Below are 21,849 nucleotides of genomic sequence, written 5' to 3' on the forward strand. Positions count from 1 at the left end.
AGTATTTTTTATTGGATCAACTTCTTGTGGTGAGGGAGACAAGCTTTTGAACTTACATAGAGCTCTTCTTCAGCTCTTTTTCACCAACAAAAGTTGGTCCAATAAAAGATATTACCTCATCCACCTTATCTCTCAAGTATTATTATTTTGTAAGGTACGGAAGAGAAGAGAAAGTCACTTCATATTTATATTAGAGAGGCAAGGTGGGTGAGCTAACATCTTTTATTGGACCATCTTCTGGTGGTGGGAAAGACAAGCTTTTGAGAGCTCTTCTTCATCCAAAGTGTGTTAGGCATTTTACAGACAAGTATGAAGACAATCCTAACTCACAATCCTCAAAAGATTACTTGTAATTATCACCTCTAACTAGGCTATCACAAGTCCAATCAAGCACTCCCTCTTGGCCACTCTTCAGACTGCTGTGAGGGGATCGAGCTGCTGGATCCCATGTGTTTTAAGCCTCCATAGTCTGAACACTGTTCAGACACTGGCCGTATTGTATGGCCTCTGAGCACTGTTGAGGTGCACATCTTCTGTCTGGTACCCCATCCAGAGATCTGAGACCATGTGGCTCACTGTCCTGTCCCCGGAACTAGTGCTGACACCTCAGACTTTCCCTGGTAGCTTAAACACACCCTCTCCAAGAACTCCATGTAAGGTGTGAGCCTTTTGAGTTACCTCTTCAAGGGACATAGTAGATGTAATGCATGAAATGCACAGACACTTTGCACAGGATCTAACACTCTATTGCTTTTTCTTTAATAAAATGAGAAATACATAGGTCCATACAAAAATAATGACCCCTACACACATTTCCCTGTCTCAGTTTCATCACCATACTTGAGCATTCTTTGGGCTGAGGTGAGAGTTGTCTGGGGCCATCCAAGGTCTTTCTGTTTCAACATATGACTTGGGTTCTGAAATAAGGAGCCTCCTCCTGCCCCAGCTCATTTACTCTGATCTTGGCTGGTCCATCCATTTCCTTCCTCCTGCCCAGAACTTCCTGTTTGCCTCTCTTGAGCCTCACCGTGAGTCCTTTTATAACCTCCTGCTTTGTCACCTGTCTTTTTGTTCTGTTTGGTGAATTTCCAGTCTCTTCACTCCCCACTGCATTCAGACAAGAAGAGTACATATCTTCTCCCAGCGCCAGCAAACCCACTGTCCCAAGGAACTAAATCAACCTTAACAGGTGGTCACAGAAATGTAATGACCCACTATTGAACCTGGTTTGGGAGGTACATGCTGAAGGGCTTGTAAGCAATAGTGGATACACACAGACAAAGTGGCATTCATGCTACAGCAATTTTGAAAGTAACAACTTTATAATAACTTCATGGGAATTCGTGTTGCACATAGTTCACCAAATCACACAAGTATACACTGATTACAATCTGGGGAAGTCAGAAACACGTTTTGCTGTGAAATATTAGAATACCCCAATGCGGGGCATTGGAAGGGGAGAGGGGATTTACTCCTTGCTCTGAAGCACACAGCTTTGGCCAGCGAACGGATGGCCCATCTGTTACAGTGCTGCTACCCATCACAAATAATGTAGCATTATTAGGGGGTTGTTAGCAGATCCACTGGGACAGGACATGTCATTGAAATGTGGCCATTTTCTCTTGCTACAAAATATTTCCTCAAGATGTAACCATAATTTTATTCTTGATCTCATGGATTCATAGATTTTAAGGCCAGAAGATCATCCAGTCCAACCGCCTGTATATAACAGTCCATTAAATTTCACCCAGCTGCCCCTGTACTGAGCCCAATAACTTGTGTCTGGCTAACACATATCTTCCAGAAAGGCAGCCAGTCTGGCTGTGAAGACACGAGGAAACAGAGAATCCACGACTTCTATTGGTGGTTTGTTCCAGAGGTTGTATCACCCTCACTGTAACACTTGGTGCCTAATTTCTTATTTCCATGGGTCTGGCTTCAGCTTCCAGCCCCTGGTTCTCGCCATGTTCTGCCGTGCGACACCGCTCCGCCCGTCGCACCGCCACACCAGTTCTGGCAGGGCCACATTCTCCTGTGACCTGGCTGTGTCTCCTCTCGATGGCACCGTGTCCCCCTGTCCCATGGGCTCTCAGGGCTCCCATGACCCCACCTCATGCCCAGGGGCAGCCTCCAAATCACTGCAGGGGGGCGTTACCCCAGCCTCACCCGGGGGGAGGGGCAATGACCGGGCACGAGGGTCACTGGGGCTCAGGGCCCTCCCCTCAGAACAGCCAGGATAAGCCAAGTCCAACCGGCCTGCCCTCAGCCAATATGGCGGCCACACGGCTACACCACCCCACACTGGGTCTCTCTCTCTCCCTCGCTATTGGTTACCTAGTAGGGGCTCAGCCAGCAAGACGCGCTGTGAGTGGCCAGAAATTCCGCGGTTGCTAAGGCGACCAACTGACCTGTCATTGGTAGAGCTCATCCTTATGGGCGGGCTTTGACCCCCTTCGTGTTTGGTGATTGGTCAGTGTGACCGGAGAGGCGGGACGAGACACCTCCGCGGCGGCGGCTAGACGGCCGAAGAACGGCGGGGATAAAGGGCTGCTCTGATTGGCGGGACTGCCGCGGGGCGGGTGGGCCCGGATGCAGGCGGCGCGTGCGATTCGGCGAAGGCGGCGTGGGGGCGGGGCCAGGCCCGAGGTTTGTTGTGAGGGTGAGGGCCCGGTTGTCAGGCAGGGGCCAATCAGGGTGGGGGATGGGAGCAGGTGCGGGGTCGGGGCTAGGAGCCGCTGCAGGTAGGAGGGGGCGGGAATGGAGTCGGGTCCATCCCCCGCCCTCCGGCTGCCCCCAGACCGCGGGGGGGCTGAGAGGGTCCAACCCCCCTCCCCGGCTCGCGGGCCCCACGGCCTCGGGCGGGTCTGACTCGGGCCCCGGGGCCACTCATGGGGCGTGTTGGGGGGGAGGGAACCCTCTTCCCCCAGTGAGGGGTTTGGGGGCTGCTTGCGTGGAGAGGCGGTCCCAGGGAGACACGGGGAGGAGGGAGATTATTAGCACGCCGGGCCCACCCGGCTGAGGGGAGTCTTATAAACATGCTCTCCTATGAGCCCCGCCAGAGAGGAGTGGGCAGGCGGTAGATCCTAGGGCGAGGGTGCTGCTCTGCCGCAAGGATCCTATGTTAGCAATGCCAAGGAAAAGCTGCCACCTTCATTCTGTTTCTGTGCGGGGCTTGAGTGACCACTCAGGGGTTTAAAACTCACCTGCTTAACAGCAAAAACAACAAGGAGTCTGGTGGCACCTTAAAGACTATTTGAGCATAAGCTTTCGTGGGTAAAAACCTCACTTCTTCGGATGCATAGAGTGAAAGTTACAGATGCAGGCATTAGATACTGACACATGAAGAGCAGGGAGTTACTTCGCAAGTGGAGAACCAGTGTTGACAGGGCCAGTTCAATCAGGGTGGATGTAGTCCACTCCCAATAATAGATGAGGAGGTGTCAATTCCAGGAGAGGAAAAGATGCTTCTGTAATGAGCCAGCCACTCCCAGTCCCTAGTCAAGCCCAGATTAATGGTGTTAAATTTGCAAATGAATTTTAGTTCTGCTGTTTCTCTTTGAAGTCTGTTTCTGAAGTTTTTTTGTTCAACGATAGTGACTTTAAATCTGTAATAGAATGACCAGGGAGATTGAAGTGTTCATTTACTGGTTTATGTATGTTACCTTCCTGATGTCCGATTTATGTCCAAATAGGAACTTAACAATGGCTTCCTTATAAAGGTGGAGTAGAACTTGACTCAGTATGTTTGGGGAAACTTTTGGGTGACCTATTAAGATAAGTGGTTGCCTAGTAAGCGTCTTCCCTTGTGCTAGTTACACTGATTGTAAACATCTTCAGGACCTAGCCATTGAACTATTCTAATTATTTTAATAGTAATAATTACCGTATGAATAACCCTGTGATAATCTGATTGAATTGAGCCTTGTTTTGCTTTTGTTGCTGAAAGCTGGGAGATGGGAAGCGGTCATATAGGCAACCATTCCATACTCTTTAGCCTACACTAGAACAGGCTTTGATCACCTTCCTCACTAATAATAATTAGTTAATTACATATTTATTATTTGTATTGCCATAGCAGTACCAGAACTCCATTGTGCTAGGTGCTATGACAAGCAGAACAAATAGATGATTTTAAAAATTTTATTAAGATGATGTTTAAAACAAGTGAACGGTACAGAGTTTAAGCGTAGAAGTTTCTGGTTATCAGGGAATAATGTACAGATTCTCAAGGGGTGCAAAGTTCGGTTTAAGATCAGATGGCGTAAGGTATACATAATCTGCAATATCCCCGATTGAGGGTAAAAGGTTAACAGGTAAAAGTACAGACATTGAGATATCAGGCATGTTGTTCATATAATGGCTATGTTCAGGTGAGGAGTATAATGAGTGGATATGATGATGAGGATGGATTGACCCTCATCTGGTGAGATTAAGCGTTCAGTGACTTTACCGTTCCAGTTCATATGGTCCAACGGAAAAAGTCTCTTGGTCCCTTTCTCGTAGTTGATGCACGATGTCGCTCTGGCTCACGCCTCCTGGTACTGTCAGTGGCTGGCGATGTGTTTGGTGTAGATGTCCCTGGACCATCGGATGGTGTCTGAGATCATGAGGCGCTGCATGAGCTGTGCGTAGCGTCGACCGATCCCGCAGGTCCGCAGCACATGCTCGTTGCAGGGGTCTGACGATCAGGGCATCCATCTGCACCTCATAGCCCTTCGCTCTCAGGGTGTCAGCCAGGGGAGTGTACTTTTCCAGCTTACGAGCCCGGGCTTCGCGATAGGCCGGGGTCTTGTTCTATGCACTGAACTATGCACCTGCTGTACTGACTTAGCGGTATCACAAGACAATGCCATAAACATTAAGATGCTTTTTTTTTTTTTCCCCTCCAGGCAAACATCGCAGTGATATGGAGCAAGACTAAGTCATAACTCAAGATCTAGCCTGTTGATTGGAGGAAACTGGCCACTGTTCTGGATACTACAGAATAAGCACTTTGAAAGGAATTTCATTAGCCTGAATGTGTCTGGACAGATCACCCAGCAGAAACTGAGGCCTGGGGGGTTGAGCCCCACACAATTCAGCAAAGTGAACCTTTGTTGGAAGGAAAGGGGGCACTTTTTCAGTGGCCATCAGAAAAGAACTGAATAAGGAAATGGCAGCTTCTGTTGCCACCAAGACATCTTGGAAGCTGCGTGAGTGTCTTTCATAGCGTTCTCTTGCCCTTCATTAGATTTCTCTGTTTGAAAATGGGGAAAGGGGGAGAGAGAGGCCCCTTGTTCTATCTTGTGGTATGAATTAACGTTTCCCAAAGGAACTGCCCCCTCCCTTTCTAATGTGACAAAAGAGCACTCTTTTACAATTCAGTGGTCTGTTTGTGGATGGAGGGGGAGAGAGAGAATTGTGGAAGGGCATAGGGCATTCTCTGAACATCAGCCAGAGTGACTTAAGGACATAGCTAGATCTAGGGGATACGTTCCTTTGAGATTTGCGAGGATGAAGATAGGGCATCCTCCTTTCTGTCTTCAATTCCTGTTGTTTGAGGGGATTTGGGTCATTAAATCTCTCTTTTTCTTTAAATTTCAGGGTTGTAACAACCTGCTAATTCTTTAATATAATATAAGAACTGCTGGTGAACAGGTTGGAACTCTTATAAAGCCAAGCCTCCCTTGGAATGTTCCACTTGTTTAATGTCAGTATTCTTTTTGGATTGCTCTCCATTGCTGCCTCTACCATTGCTATAGGTACAGTAGGTTCTTGGATCACTGCAGGAAGGGTGGTCAGATCATTACAATACCTGTATGTCCTCTTCTCTTGATTATGTCTCTGGCTTCAGCATAAAAGATTCATGAGAGGCAGTGAACTTCTATTTTTAATTTTTTCTCCAAAGAAAAAGAGTGGCAAAGCAGCTCCTAAATGTCAAAAAGAGAAACTCAGAAAAATGCTTCTCCTGCAGATGTTGTACATTTTTTGTGAGGTTTTAGAGGATCAATAGAACAAGTAGGAAGTAGTTGATTATCCACAAAGGTACATTCCAGGCTGACTATTTGAGATCCAGAACTGGATTAGTGAGAATGTTGTCTGTCTGGGTTGCTGTATGATTAATAGAGTTAACTGGTATATACGATCAAAGGCTATACAGTAACTCCTCACTTAACGTTGCATTTTTCAGGAACATAACTACGACTTTAAGCGAAACTATGTTAAGCGAATCTAATTTCCCCATAAGAATTAATGTAAATGAGGGGGTTAGGTTCCAGAAGGAAAAAATTTTCACCAGACAAAAGACTACACACACACACACACACACACACACAGAGTATAAGTTTTAAACAAACAATTTAATACTGGTACACAGTGATGATGATTGTGAAGCCTGGTTGAGGTGGAGGAGTCAGAGGGTGGGATATTTCCCTTACTGCTAAATGATGAACTAGCAATTGGCTGAGCCCTCAAGGGTTAACTCTCTCACTCTGCAAGGCAGCAGGAATGGAGGGAGATATGCGCATTTCCCCTTTAAATACACTGCCTTGTTAATTAGATCAGCTTGCTGAGACCCCCTCTGTCCTGAGCCCTGGCGTGTCCCCCCTGCTCTATGGAAGATGGGGTAAGCGGGGTGCAGGAGCAGGGGGGAGGGGGAAACCCTGTTATTAGTGCCTGCCTCTTCTGGCCCCCCCACCCCAAGCAAGCAGGAGTCTCAGGAAGCAGCTCCAAGGCAGAGGGCAGGAGCAGCACATGGCAGTGTGGGGAGGGACAGCTGCAATTGCTAGCCTGCTGGGCAGCTGCCGGACAGGGAACTTAGGGGAGCAGGGAGCTGATAGGGGGCTGCCGGTCCACCCTGGTTCCAAGCCCCCACCAGCTAGCTGCAACGGGCTGCTCTTCCTGCAAGCAGTGGACAAAGCAGGCGGCTGCCAAACAACGTTAGAAGGGAGCATTACACAACTTTAAATGAGCATTTTCCCTAATTGATCAGCAACATAACAGTGAAACAATGTTAACCGGGACGACTTTACGTGAGGAGTTACTGTATAGCACCTTCCCTTACTGTATACCTGGCATCAGTTGGTGCTTCTATTCATATTTTCACAAGGAGAAAAATATTTTTCTTACTTCCCATCCCCACTCTTCCGCCCCCCCCCCCCCCCCCCCCCCCCCCCCCCCCAATGCTGAAGTTCACAGATTACTGGAAAAGACAGCACTTGGTCAGTTTCAAATCTCCATCCCATTTCATTCGGCAACTGTGCCTATGCTGTTGATCTTTAATATCACTATGTCCTACTTCATTTTAGCTCCACCTTCAGAGTAGTAATCATTCAAGTGCTAGAAAAAAGGTGTAGTCAGGTTAATTAGGGGCTTAAAGGTTGCTGAGCCAATGTGTAGTAGCTAATGAGAGAGCATTTTATTAAAGGGTTTGTGGGCTTAGGGAAATCAGCACTTCAGAGCGTGAGGGTTCTGCTACCAGTTTTTTAAAGTTTGCATAAAATTATAATCTTGCATTTATGTCATGGGGATGGAATGCTTCAGCAATGACTCTTAATAATTATAATAAATTATTAATAAAAGATAAAGGGAGGCGTTGCGAATATTCCCATTTCACAACAACATTCAGCATGTACACAATCCAATCTTAAATAGTCACTATTGGTCCCTTAATACCAAAGGAGGATTTATATAACTATTATTGTATGTAACTTTGAATTGTAGGTGTTGACACATGCTGGTTTAGTATTGTCATGTAGAATATTGGTCTTTCATTAAACTGCAAGTACATCCTCAGCAAATGTCCCTTATTTAATTAATAACCTAATTACAATTGTAACATGAAAGCTGTTTCTCTAGCTAATGTGAAAGTCGTGTGGTTTCGCTTTCTGTAAAGTGCTTTGAGATCCTCAGATCAAAGAGTATGTAATTATTCCTGCCCTCCGAAGTCTTGGAATATTAGTGTCACTTATTATAAATGAGTCGCTTCACACCCAGTTATCAAAACGAAGGCTGGATTGGTTATTAGCTAGCATTTTTACAAATGTTTTGTAACCATTTCATATACAAATCTAGTGGTCTTTAAAACACAAGAACTTTTTAGCTGTGATATTAAGGAATTGGTAAATGCATTTGGCAAAAACCTAACAATTTGGGTGCATTTTAAAGTGCCCTTAATGTAAAACAAATGCAAATCTGGCTGTTTATAGTGGGACTTCTCCAGAGTCCACCAGGGTATTGGGGCTATCTTCTCTCCCAGCCTTTATGAAAAGCTACTTTAAAAAAAACCCACCTTTTTAATTCTACTTCCTCATTCAACCCCTCTAAAGCGTATTTGTGTCCATCCCTCCAATAGGGACATCTTTTGTCACTGCCCCCAACTAACTGTATTGCTCTGCTTCACCTACATTACACGCTGAGAATATAGGCAAAGTCTCTGCCTAAACTCAAGTAGAAGGGAGCCCCACCCTTCCCAGGTGCTGAGTCTAATTTTCTCTGCAAGGTAGCACACTGTGCTACTGCTAACCTGCCAGTTTGGCTCAGATAGGACAGTCTTAACTTTTGCTGCTATCCAGAACAATATAAGGGAGCCTCTCTCTAAATGCTCGGCAGCTGCTTTGTACCATGCCAACTTCTGAGACCGTTCATCTTGCCAGGAGAGTTCACACAGGTACAGAGGATAAATTAGCTTCTGTAAGGAGTGTGCTGGAACCAAGCAAATTCTCCTTTTCAAAGCTACTGAGTCACTATTAGTAAGATAAGATAATGACTGTGAACCACATGGAGACTAGAGTGGGATGATGAGGGTTGATTGGCACACATCACCAAGCATAGCAGATAGGGCCAAGAGGGGCTGCTGCAAGCAAGATAAATAGGTAGTGTGGCTTTTTATCTGAACTCTAGGTTACTGCAATTTGCCCAGTGAAAACTGGGAAGTCTTTCTGTAGCGTGAGGATTACTAGTCTTTCAGGAGAGGAATGGTGTATAGTAAAAATACTTGTTGTGACTGTTGTTTGCTTTATCTTGTGCAGAAGAGATCACAGCTCACAGCAGCAATGTGTCCTCGCTGGTTCTGGGCAAAAGTTCAGGTCGGCTGCTGGCAACTGGCGGAGAGGACTGTCGAGTCAATATATGGTCTGTTAACAAGCCCAACTGCATCATAGTAAGAGTTGGCTGTTTTTTTATTTGCTTGTGGTTAGGTTGGGGGAGGAGGCAATTGGTCTGCATAATGAGAGCCAGAGAGAGTCTGGCAATGTCATAAATCCCCCAACTAGGTTTTACCAACCCCTCTCGTCTGCTTTGGAGTGCTACAAAGCTATATTGGGACACAAACACGGCAAGCTAGCTTAGGTGGGCCACGCACAGTTCGAAAATGGCTTTGTCCCTTCAGCTCACATGACTCTGAACCAGCTATAGCTCTCTTCCCGTGCCCTGCTAAGGCCCGACGTGTGACAGGGGCTTTCAAAGATGACAAAGGTCTAAAATGAGTGACATTTAAAAAAAATGGAAATGATTAATTTCTTCAACATGTAAATTTTTCTATTCTCCTAATATCTTGATTTATTCATTCATATTGGGGAGATCACCAGCTGTGTGAGGAGCAGAGGTAAATCTGGGTCTCTAGTAAGTGATATCCATTCAGTGAGGTGATAGGAGCAGGAGGAGTTCGCAGTTGGCTGAATATGTGGGGTGGGCAATAAGATGCCCTCTTTCTGTGTCCCTATAGTTTTTCTCATTCGCCCCCAAATTAAACTTGTAATTCTTAATTCTTTCGAGAAGTCTGGTGGCACCTTAAAGACTAACAGATTTCTTTGGGCATAAGCTTTCGTGGGTTAAAAAACCACTTCTTCAGATGCATGGAGTGAAAATTACAGATGCAGGCATAAATCTGAAGAAGTGGGTTTTTTACCCAGGAAAGCTTATGCCCAAATAAATCGGTTACTCTTTAAGGTGCCACCGGACTTCTCGTTGTTTTTGTGGATGCAGACTAAGACAGCTACCCCCTGATACTTAATTATTTCATCCCTCTCCATTGCAGGCATTTCTTCTTTTTCCTCTACTCACCTTTTCTTCTTTACACTTGTCCCCTCCTCCTCCAGTCTTCTCTCCAAAATGTTACCTATTTTATCGCTCCTCTCCATCTGTCACTCTTCTGTTCTCCTTCCTCTTGATTTTCCACTTCATCTCCTTTACCCCATCTTCTCTCTCTTCCCCTCCTCTCCTCCCCACTCTAGCACTGGCTTGACTCAAAAAGCACTGGTTCCTTCCTCGTCCTCCCACTGAAGACAGGCCTGGGCAGGTCCAAGGGGGTCTTCCACTGAATGCCTGAAGATCTTCATGATGTGGGGGGGTTTGGAGAGAGCAGCGCTCCTGCCCCTGCACAGTTCTTGGTTTTGTGTCTCATGTTCAGTGAGAGGGCAGACATCACTTCTCTCTGTAGAGCAGCTGAGTAGTGGGGTTGGGGGGAAAGATCTCACTAGCTCATAGCACGTCAGTGCTACTGAGTGCAGGATGACCAGAGTCTTGTTTCCAGTGAAGTAGGAACAAAATCCTAGTAAATAACTGATGGGAACTGTCTCTCAAAACAAGGGCAATCCAGCATGTCTGACTACCTTTAACATCAGTCCTAGCATTTGCTCAGACAATACATATTGGGCTTGCTGTTCTTTGCACCATGCAACTATTACAGGGTTGCAAACGATTAAAGGCTTAGTCTTATGATATTTGTTTTACAGATTAATATTCAGGGTGCTGAGGTTTGCACCTGGAATTGGGGCACATCCTAGGCCAGGCTGCGCTCCCAGTTGCATCATGTCTACGGCTGACCAGCATTTGTCTCTGCATAAAACTGTGTCAGGCTATTGTGCTGATTTGGCCATACGCTGGGCAGGGAGAAGCTGTGTGCAGCACGTTCAAATGCACTATAATAAGAGTAAAGCTACCACAATAATATGAAATGATGTTAAGTACATGCCAATTATAAAGGCAGCTAGCATTCATCTGTGCTACATCCTGCTTTGATGTTTGATTTGGATGTAGGGGGGGTGGGCTAGAGACACTTGGTGTGATAGGAGAGTTGAGTTGAGAAAGATGGAAAGAGGAAGTTTTCACTTCATTTCAGACACGCCCCCCCCTCAATCACTTGAACTGGCATCTCTCAGGAAATGTGAAGAGGACTAAGTAGAAATCTCTACCCCTTATTGGCAGTGCTGTTTCCTTCCCATAGGCTTTTGCAATGTCTCTGGAGGATCTGCATGGTGATGTCAAAGCAGTGTGAAACCAGAGCACTGGTTTCAGTGTAGTCAGCAGGGGCATAAGATTCAGCATCTCTTCACTCCTCAATTGAGGGCAGAGAGAACTGCAGCACTAGTTTTGGACTGCTGTGATGTTACCATCCAGGCTTCTAAACATTTGCCTGGGTTTTCCAGGGAAGAGAGAGAAGTCAGGTCCTAGTATTTCTAGTGTTGTTTTAAAAAACAAAACAAAACATGGGTTTTATTTGATGGGGGCAGGGGAATCGCTGTGATTTTACTGCTTTGTGGTGTATAAAGATGTTCTCAAAGGGATTTTTGTTTGCTTTGAAGTTCACCTTTAGTGCTTGGTTTGCTAGGACCCCCAGTACCCTTCTGTTTGGGGAGAGGGGAGGCAAGTGACTTACAGCTTTGTGACCCCTGATTTGAGTCCGAGTTCTCTGTTGCACACAAAACATTAACAGTTGCAATATTATAGAAAAGCAATCCCAAGCAAAAACTGCAGAAAGATCCAGGTGGGTTTTAACTTGTCACTCCTTGGTGTTACCTTAATAAATGTGAAGGGTGGAGAAAGCTGGATTGAATTATTCAAGGGAGCCGTTCTAAGGACAAATAAAGGAGAGTTTGGAATAATAAACATCGCTTAATGATACTAAAATACCTATAACAGCACATATTAACTAATTATTATGCACATATTAATTTGATTATTGGAACAACTCCGTATTTTTGTGTTATGTATTTTATGACACGGGCATTTTAACTAAATGGTTACCTATTGCACAATATCTATACAGTCAAGTTTTAGTAAGCACGTTCAGATCCTTGAGGATGAAAGGCACTGTATACATGGCAGTAATTGTTGCATGGTTCATCAAGCGAATGCTGCAGTAGTGTTGTAGCACTGTTGGCGTGGCAGCCATCACTGGCTGATAACGTGTACTTCTTTGCTTGTGAGAAGACTTTCAAATAGTCCTGCTTATGCTATAAGGACAGCTGTGGTTTTGTAACCAGTTCATGACACTCCTCTGACTCATTTACAACAAAGCTGGTCTAGTTGTGTCTATACAGCATATTTTTCACTGCATATGTGTGTGCTGACCTATTTTGTACATCCACACCTACCGCTTGACTACCCGTGTTTGTATCGGCACGTTCTGGGAAAATCTGGGCAACTATCTCCTAGTGCCTCAGCAAGAGATACAGTGCTCAGAGGATATGCACGCAGCGTGACACTGGCAGTATTTGGCAGGGGCTGGGGGAAGCAATGCATCTTAGGATGTTATGCCCCACTGAGAGCTGACAGGAGGGAGGACCTGCCAAATTGGCTGTGCAGTTAGGAGGTCCTGTCAGTTGCAAAATAGTGTGTCAAAGCACTTACAGGATAATACCATGTGCCAGCATAGGCCTTTTCAGAGTTGCACCTCCAATCTGCTGACTGCTACTGTTGACTTTCCTTGCAGAGTCTGACAGGCCACACAACACCAGTGGAGAGCGTGAGGATCAATACAAATGAAGAGCTCATTGTCGCAGGATCCCAATCAGGGTCCATTCGAGTTTGGGACCTGGAAGCTGCCAAAAGTAGGTTTCCATTCTCCTTTGCATCTTCCATTTAAGTCAGCAGTGGTGCGTCATGCGTGAGCACAGCTGAGTGGTACAAACTATGCCACATATCCCCACTGACCTGGAGAGGGCCTGACTAGGAAGGTCAAAAACCTGGATAGGCCTTTATCAACAAATAGTGTTTTTTTCAGCTCAAAACCAGTGGTGGTGTTAGAATGCTTTGGAGTGATGTTCTACTGAAGCTGCATAATGCACGTATACATTTGAACAGCTAGAAGTGTACACATGGTGTGTGTGTGTGGATGTACATAATCTCACGTTGAGCCAGACTTAAGAGGCTGGAGGTTTGGGCGTTTGGCCTGTGCATTTCTGTCAAGTTCATGTCCAGGTCATCGTTGTAAAACACCTGCCGGGAATCTGCAATAGATGAACTATGGTGCATTGTTAGAGCATTGATGGTGGAAGTCATGCTCTTGCGTCTAGTCAATTGAGGGCACATTTTATAAATAAAAAGTTAAGATAATAGCCAATGAAGTGTCACTTGAACTTCTCAGCCAAGAAATATATTTTTTCCTGTTTCCCTTCTATGTATCTTCTTGTGGCTTGCATTAATGTTTGCTAACTGCATTACCGTGTAAAGCAGGGTCCCTGGAACAGTCCATTTAGTGCAGTTTCTTTGTTTAGCGGAAGTAGACTCAAGAACATTTCTATGAAGTGATGTACATATCAGAATTCAGAGGAACTGCACCTGCATTCCTCCGCCCTTGGTGGACCCTGGAGCCCACTCTGGGCTCCCAGCTCCTCAGCTGTCGCTTCTCTTGGGCAAAGACCCATGTGTTTCTCCCCTCCTGACTGGGTTTTTTTCGGGCTGTACAATTCCCTGCCTATACTGTGATATGCCCAGCAAACTAGACTGCCGAAGCAGGCCAATGTTACCGCTTTGCTGTTTTGCCGAAGACTATGAACCATTCTAATTGCTAGCAGTGATAAGTTACCAGCCCTTTCTAGACCAGCACATTTATTCTGAAGATGAAAGCATTCGAGAAAACATATTAAAAACAACGAAAGAACCTACAGGCATGCTAATAGGTGCCAGACATCACCCCCCCGCTCCAGCAAGGGCTCTGGGAGGAGTCAGTCCTTCAAACCCCACCAAGGGGTGGTTCTTGTTGACAAACTTAAATAGCCTTAGCTCAAAACTAGCACACCCGTGAATAGATCAGTCTTCCCTTTATATAGCTTGGGCCTTTGATGTTGAGACTCCTGGAACGGATAATCAGCAGACAATGGTCCCCTCCTCAGGGCACCACTTCAAAAGGCTGGGTGTTTGCACAAACAGAGATGGGGAATTTGTATTCGACTCCACAGGCAAACTGTTTGTCCCAAAAGTCCATTCTTTGTCTGGCACATTGTTTAGTGTAGTCCAAGGGTGGCCAAACTGCAGCTCACGAACCACATGTGGCTCTTATACAGTTGAAGTGTGTCTCCCTGAGTCTCCCACGCCCCCCATTCTCCGCCTACCAGAGTGGGAGAGGGAGCTCGGGGGTTCTGCCTTGCGGTGGGGTGGTGGGGCTAGGGGCTTCTGCCAGAGATGGCTGGTGCCTGCTTGGGGGGGGGGGCAGAATTTAAAGGTTTGCCCCCCCAACAGCTTGAGTCATGCTCCCCCATACCCTCAGCGTCCCCTCCCTGCAGCTCCCAGGTGTAAGCTCCTTGTGGCAAGGAAGCGGCAAACAGCTGGGAGCTGCCAGTAGGTGCCGCTGCTTTAGTTCCATGGGAAGAGGCAGCAGCAAAAGCAGTGGCTCTCCCTGCAGCTCCCTGCTGCTGCCTCTCCCCACGGCCACAGCTCCCAGCTTGACAGCTCCAGCAGCTGCGGTGCAGGGAGGGGGCCTGGCAGCACCATGCGACTGAGCGCGGTCAGCAAACCCTGGCAAAAATGAGGGTGGGGGAGAGCACATGACTCCAATGCCCCCCCTCCAAACATCACCGCTGGGGCTCAGGGCTTCATCTATGGGCCTGAAGCCCTGAGCCCTGGCAGGTACACCCTGGCTCTCGAACTTCTGAAGATTGTCGTCTGTGACTCAGAGGGCCAGTAAGTTTGGCCACCTCAGTATAGTCCTCTGAAGTTCATAACACTTCCCAGGATTCAAATTCCATGTCCCCCCTAGATAGAGATTACATGCCGTCCTGGCCCACAATAATACACAAGCCATTTATTTAATACGATGCCCCCAAACATGCTTCAACTTGATTCCATAAGGTCTCCAAAAGATATTGCAGGAAATTGCCCTATCTGTCACAGTACATAGATGAATAAGCTGTGCACAGAATGGCCAGTGTACAATATCCGTGTGTGTTTAATGGTAGGAGGCAGCATGGTTGGACTTCTGGATTGTCTGTGGGAAAATTAGCGCTGACTAATGGGGTTTTTCCTCCCTCTCTGTGCTCCTTATCTCTTTCCAGTTCTTCGTACGTTAATGGGCCACAAAGCAAATATCTGCAGCCTTGATTTCCATCCTTTTGGAAGCTTTGTAGCTTCAGGGTCCCTGGACACTAACATCAAGGTAAGGCCAGTCTTTTCTGGAAGTACCCTCTTTATCCCCTGTGCATGTGTGTCGGAGTGCCATGATTGTTTTGGCAGCAAAAAAGATTGTCATGTTGGAGGTTTGTAAAGTATCAGTTGCATGTGTATAAAGAGGTGTGTTCATAGATGCTTGTGAAATTTCCGCTTGTAGTCTTATAGCTGAAATTTATCCTAATAATAGGAGTCTGGTTCATCTCTAAGGGTTTATGGTTTATTTTGCAAGCCTCTTGGTGTTAGATGCCAAATTAAATCTGGTGTAAGCAAGTGTGATTACATTGAAATCAGTGGAGCTACACTTGCCTATAGCAGGTCTGCATTTGGCCGTAAGCATTTAGCTTTCATGGTATGAAATGTCTTGCCAGCAGTCTCTCTCACTGAACACTTAAAGTTGCAACTTGACTCTATGCCATTCCTACCTGGGCAGGGGGAGGGAGGGCTAAAGAAATATACCTTGCATGGGCTTGTGTTTTAGCAGTCTCTTTAACTGCTAGGTACCTGTCCCATAGTCATTCTACAGTGATTATAGTCCTAGGGAGACCTGTCATTCTGTTATGACTTTCAGGGACCTTCATAACTGTCGTTCTAAGCATGTTTTTTGTTTCTCTTCCGTGTAGCTCTGGGATGTAAGAAGAAAAGGCTGTGTCTTCAGGTACAAGGTAAGGGTTGCTTCACTATCATTTGGGGGAGGGGGAGAGGAGATTCTCTCTGATTTATGCAGGAATCAAGATGAGATCACCTAGAATTAATTTATTAATCCCTTGGTATTGGAACTTGGATTGATGTGACTGGTGAAGTCCATGCAATGATAATAAATGGCCTGACCACTTGTACAGAGCCTGATTGAATAGAGAAGCTGCAAGAAGTGGTTCGCATAAGAGTAAATGTACTATGTGCTGTCGGTGTCAGTGGTGCTTACAAGAGCATCCCATGAGTGAGTTTGCAGTGGGGTGATGCATTCTTATTCACAGTAAACTGATGCATTGCCCTTGTGCTGGAGACTGTTGAATTTTTCATGTTCTGCAGGGTGTGACCGGGGTCCCAGGGAGTCACACTGGAGTTACTCGGTTAGGGTGAACTGCAAAGAATGGGGCAAACAATCCCCAGAGCTGGTGGATATTCCAATACTTCGATTTATCAAACCAGCACAAAACAGCTTCTATAATACCTCACTGGTTACCCAGAATCCAAAAACACAGTTCCCTTAAAGCCACCCAGCCTTAGGCCTCCATCCAGACACCCAAGTCAAACATTACTGCAAATCTTATTAATCATATAAGAAAGTTCTACCAGTCCCAAAGGATTGGACACATTACCTCCCAGGTTATTGAATATTCCAGCTCTTACCCAAATACATGCATACAGCCAATTCTTAACTAAACTAAAAATTATTAAAAAAGAAAAGAGAGAGTATTGGTTAAAAGATCAGTATACATACAGACATGAGTACAGTTCTACGATCAGATTCATAGTAGAGATGGTGAGCTTTGTAATTCATAGACTATCAGGGTTGGAAGGGACCTCAGGAGGTCATCTAGTCTAACCCCCTGCTCAAAGCAGGACCAATCCTCTAGTTGCAAAGAGTTCTTTCAGAATTAGTCCAGAGGTTGTAGTCCAATGTTCATATTCAGGGTGAATCTAGGTTAGGACTGGAGATATCAACCTTTTGGCTTAAGCTTCCCCTGCATGAAGCATCAATCAGATCTGAGATAAAAAGGACTGGACATTGTTATACAGTTCCAGGTCTTCCTTGGCAGCTTGGAGTTCTTAGGCAAACAATAGGCAATCATGGATACTTTGAATTAGACTTATTTCCTAAGCATCACCGGTAATTAGCTATACAGATTAACATAAGACAGTTGCCTGTTTTTCCATCACTTGCAGATGATTTGCTATACATTTCAAAGAGAGATGAATACAATGATATTACTGTGTGTCAAGGCTGATTCCCCACTCTGGCAGTTCAAGTGCAGAAGTTTAGGGGCCCACAAGGATTCTAAAAATTAATATTGGCCACTCCAGGCTTGTATTAAACTCCCAAGGTTACAGCTTTTCTCTGACCTTGGATGGGTAGATGTTGCCACCACCCAAGTGCAAAAAGCCTCTTTGAATCCAGGAAGGCGCACTTGGGAATTCCTCCTTGTGGGGTACCTTCAGGCCCTTTCACTCCCCCTCCAGGGAATAGCTGAGAAAGAAAACAAAGGAAATCAGCTGTTGCCACCAGCTAATGAAACAACATATGCACAAATCTCTTAGGACACAAAAAAACCAATCCTTTCTTTAAAAAGGTAAATTTTATTAAAAAACAAAAAGAAAGAAAATACATCTGGAACTTAGGCTATTGCTAGATTTAAAAAGAGTGGTTTTCTTGAGGTCCAGCAAAACAAAAGCTTTTGGGGGTTAGCACAGAGGAGTCCACAAGCCTTACAGAAATAAAAGAAATAACCTAATAGTGACTTTCTAGACATTTCCTGATCTACTTACATATCTGTGGTTTCAAACAGAGTAGTTCTAGGTATGATCTCATGATTTTTCATACCTTGTTCACAGCTTTTTACAGCATAGCTTTAGCCCCATCTCTGCTCTCTCCGGAGAACAGACAGACAGACACGGGATGTTTTTTTCCCAATTTTAAAAAGTTCTAACCCTCCCATTGGCTCTTTTGGTCAAGTGCCCACTCACTTCCTTTTACCTATGCATGCAGTCAGACTTTTTAACTCTTACAGGTAAAGCAAGTAGAGAACAGCTACCAAGAGGGATTTTGTAGCCAACTGGCTGGCTGGATGTCCATAAATGGCAGCTACCCCCCCTGCCCCACACACTTCATTTATCACACTATGTTTATAGTTCATTTAAATGTTAACATGTCCTTTTGATCTCTGAATCAATAGCTATAGTGACAGACAGGAACTGTTTGTTTATCTGGCTAACATCTGACAAGATGTAAGTACACACGTACAATTAGTATCACCTCAGGTGTCTAACAATACAGGTTTGTATTTCAAAGTTCTAGCCTATCTAGCATGGAATGGCCCTACTTACCATTGGTATACTTTTCTGACATGTCTCTAAAGATCGAATCTGGGTCATTTATCCTTCAGGATGTTTAACCCTTTCTGGCCATGTGTCACACTTTGTATAAGAGTCTTCGCTGCAATTATATAACAGTGGTAGCAACAATTTGCATGGTCATATTCTAATTAGATAAAGTCACACAGGGACCTTCCATGTGAGCTTTGTCACCATACTGTGGAGTCTTTCAAACTGTAATAATGGTTACTTGATTTCATTTTGTTACAAGCCCAGGATAAAATGGAAAGAGGAAGCTAGGATTTCCTGCCAAGGGCACAATGAAGGCACAAAGCCATTGCGAGCTGTATGTGGTTGTGTTTTTTAGGGTCACACGCAAGCAGTGAGGTGTCTCCGATTTAGTCCTGATGGGAAGTGGTTAGCGTCCGCTTCAGATGATCACACTGTAAAGGTATGGTATTCATGATCAAGAGCGTGGCAAGAACCGTTACCCTTTGTGGCATGTGGAAGGGCAGGGGTACTGTTCATAGAATCCTAGAATATTAGGGTTGGAAGAGACCTCAGGAGGTCATCTGGTTCAAAGCAGGACCAACACCAACTAAATCATCCCAGCCAGGGCTTTGTCAAGCCTGACCTTAAAAACCTCTAAGGAAGGAGATTCCACCACCTCCCTAGGTAACCCATTCCAGCGCTTCACCACCCTCCTAGTGAAATAGTGTTTCCTGATATCCAACCTAGACCTCCCCCACTGCAATTTGAGACCATTGCTCCTTGTTCTGTCATCTGCCACCACTGAGAACAGCCGAGCTCCATCCTCTTTGGAACCCCCCTTCAGGTAGTTGAAGGCTGCTATCAAATCCCCCCTCATTCTTCTCTTCTGCCGACTGCTGTTCTTTAATTTGCGTTACCAGTTCTCTCCCCCACCCACTCCAGCTCACTTTGCAGTGATGCCAGCCCCTTAGCTTCATAGGGTAAGTGTCTACGCAGGGACAATTGCCCAGCAGTGCAAAACAGCCAGAAGTAAGATGTGGCGAAGTGAAATATAATTCCTTACTGTCCAACAGACAAGGCGGTGTCCTACATCTAAAGGTTGAGGGTACGTTGACTGCCAGGTGAGTTGAACCGAGGCTGAAAATGAAAGCTCAGCCAGTTGGATGGTTAAGCATGTGCATTCTCCAAAGAGCTGTCAGGGACACAACTTGCCGAATGCAGAGAGAGAGAATTCAGCAAAGTATCTGTTCTAGCAGCAACTCTTCAGTTTCTTCTGCTGTAGTATGGAGGGCTCTGGGCAAGAAGCTGGCTTCATTTTCAACCTCTGTTCAAATGAGCTAGTCAGTCATTGCACCCAGGGTTTATTATAAAAAAATAATAGGTGGAGATATACCTATCTCATAGAGCTGGAAGGGACCCTGAAAGCTCATCGAGTCCAGCCCCCTGCCTTCACTAACAGGACCAAGTAATGATTTTTGCCCCAGATCCCTAAGTGGCCCCCTCAAGGATTGAACTCACAACACTGGGTTTAGTAGGCCTGTGCTCAAACCACTGAGCTATCCTTCCCCCCTGGAGACTTATAAGTGAAGACCAGATGATGTGAAAAGTTTATCCCTGCAGGTAGAGTAGCATAAGACGACATACCTTAACAACATCTTATTTTAGCTACTGAAACCTCTCTAGCACCACTGTATTTTCTTGTCAGTCTCCAACAGTGATAGAGGTTCTTTGACAAATCTCCAAATAAAAACAAAACTGGAAATAACCTTCATGGTCCTGGTCATTACCTGCCAGAGGCAGGCTTGTGGGCTAGCAGATTTTCAGTGGAGAACAATCCAGGGTAGACAAATCCTCTCTAGAGCCTGACTGTTCTTTTCTTCTTCCAGCTGTGGGATCTGGCAGCTGGGAAGATAATGTTCGAGTTTACAGGACATACAGGCCCAGTAAACGTTGTTGAGTTTCATCCCAATGAATACCTCTTGGCCTCCGGCAGCGCTGACAGGTACATGCAGGGAAAGAAAAAGCAGGAAGTTTATGCATCAGCTCCCGTATTGGTCTCCACCCTCCTGGGAGCATTGCTATTCATGTAGGGGGCGTGACATTCCCACCACTGGAGAAGCTGGACGGTTGCACTGCAGATTGCACCTGTGGTATGATGCCGTGCAGATTCTACCACGTTCTCCCACAATCTAGTAGTAACTTCTGTCATTCTAGGAATCAACGAGCTAGACTTCTCAGTCACACACTAATGCAGCCACACCAGGCAGCCTTTCCCCACTGAGTCATCCATGGCTTTGGGTCAGTGCTAGATAGCTATGGAGCCAATAAGCATATCCCTTTGCATCTGTGGCTGGATCCAAATTCTGCTCTAGCATTACCTACTGTTGGGGGGTCATCATTAGCAATAAACTGCGATCATTAGCACATAGTATTTTCTATTGCAGTTTATTGCTGTCACGTGCTATTACAACGGTCTGGGTTGGTGGCTTGCTAGAATACAGCAGACTTCCAACGAGATGTACAGTTATTCTTTCCTTTCATTCTTTCTGCTTGCAGGACAGTCAGATTCTGGGACTTGGAGAAGTTTCAAGTGGTGAGCTGCATTGAAGAAGAGGCCACTCCTGTCAGGTACGTTATACTTGTACCATAGTGTGTTAGGTAGCGACCTAGCATGAGGGTTTGGTCTTGTTAAAGGGCCGAGTTCTCACTAATGGGACACTTTGCTAAGGAAAGTTCATGCTGCTGAAGTTGAAGCTGTAGGGCATTTATGGCACTTGTCCACGGTGTTCTAGTGAAGTGAGATGTTCAGCCCTGGTGTCCTTCAAAGACTATATGAGTTAGTAAAGTCTTGGAGACATCTTGGTCTCTTTCCTTTTCCAGGTGTGTTCTTTTCAACCCAGATGGCTGCTGCTTGTACAGTGGCTACCAGGATTCGCTGCGTGTGTATGGCTGGGAGCCTGAGCGCTGCTTTGATGTGGTCTTGGTGACCTGGGGAAAAGTGGCTGACTTATCGATCTGCAACAACCAGCTGGTGAGTTCCCCTTCGTGAAATGGAGAGAAGAGTCTCAGAAATACCAAATAAAAAATTCTCTGGGCTGCTTACTGGGCCTCTGACTTCTACAGACTGGCCATGTTCGACTGTCACAGCTCATAGTTGGCCGTGGTCAGTCTTCATACTTGCACCGTGTTCCTCAGCAGATCCCAGAATGATGGATAAATGTGGGGCAGCATCGTTTTCTCCTCGGATCATTGCTTGTGTAGTTCCACATGCTGCTCCCTCTTACCCCACTCCAAGTCTCTCTGGCTTTCTGAGGAACAAATGGGGGTGGTTGGGGCTCTAGTCCCTTTTGCACTCTGGAGATTGAATATTTGATACCATGAGCATGTGGCCCAATGGAGAGTGCTAGTTAGCAAGGTTTGAGCCCCAGTGCCAAGAGCATGACTGTATGCAGACAACCA

General features: G+C 45.7%; 1 protein-coding gene across 3 annotated transcripts in view; it reads left to right on the forward strand.

Annotated features, from left to right (window-relative positions):
* Positions 1 to 2,574: 2,574 nt before the first annotated feature.
* The window catches only part of KATNB1 (katanin regulatory subunit B1), a 28,037-nt gene continuing 8,762 nt past the window's right edge, over positions 2,575 to 21,849 (forward strand). The window contains exons 1-10 of one of the 3 annotated variants that reach the window (XM_054049163.1): positions 2,575 to 2,646; positions 4,890 to 5,192; positions 9,009 to 9,139; positions 12,692 to 12,809; positions 15,252 to 15,352; positions 15,987 to 16,028; positions 18,767 to 18,850; positions 20,277 to 20,392; positions 20,947 to 21,018; positions 21,271 to 21,421. In XM_054049163.1, the coding sequence (XP_053905138.1) occupies positions 5,153 to 5,192; positions 9,009 to 9,139; positions 12,692 to 12,809; positions 15,252 to 15,352; positions 15,987 to 16,028; positions 18,767 to 18,850; positions 20,277 to 20,392; positions 20,947 to 21,018; positions 21,271 to 21,421 (855 nt within the window). In that variant the 5' untranslated portion in view covers positions 2,575 to 2,646; positions 4,890 to 5,152. Of the gene's footprint in view, positions 2,660 to 2,679; positions 2,742 to 4,889; positions 5,193 to 9,008; positions 9,140 to 12,691; positions 12,810 to 15,251; positions 15,353 to 15,986; positions 16,029 to 18,766; positions 18,851 to 20,276; positions 20,393 to 20,946; positions 21,019 to 21,270; positions 21,422 to 21,849 lie in introns of those variants that run through there. The other 2 variants (XM_054049164.1, XM_054049162.1) reach the window with 2 other exon arrangements.

The sequence above is a fragment of the Malaclemys terrapin genome, chromosome 14, assembly GCF_027887155.1.
Source record: "Malaclemys terrapin pileata isolate rMalTer1 chromosome 14, rMalTer1.hap1, whole genome shotgun sequence".
Classification (NCBI taxonomy): Eukaryota; Metazoa; Chordata; order Testudines; family Emydidae; genus Malaclemys; species Malaclemys terrapin.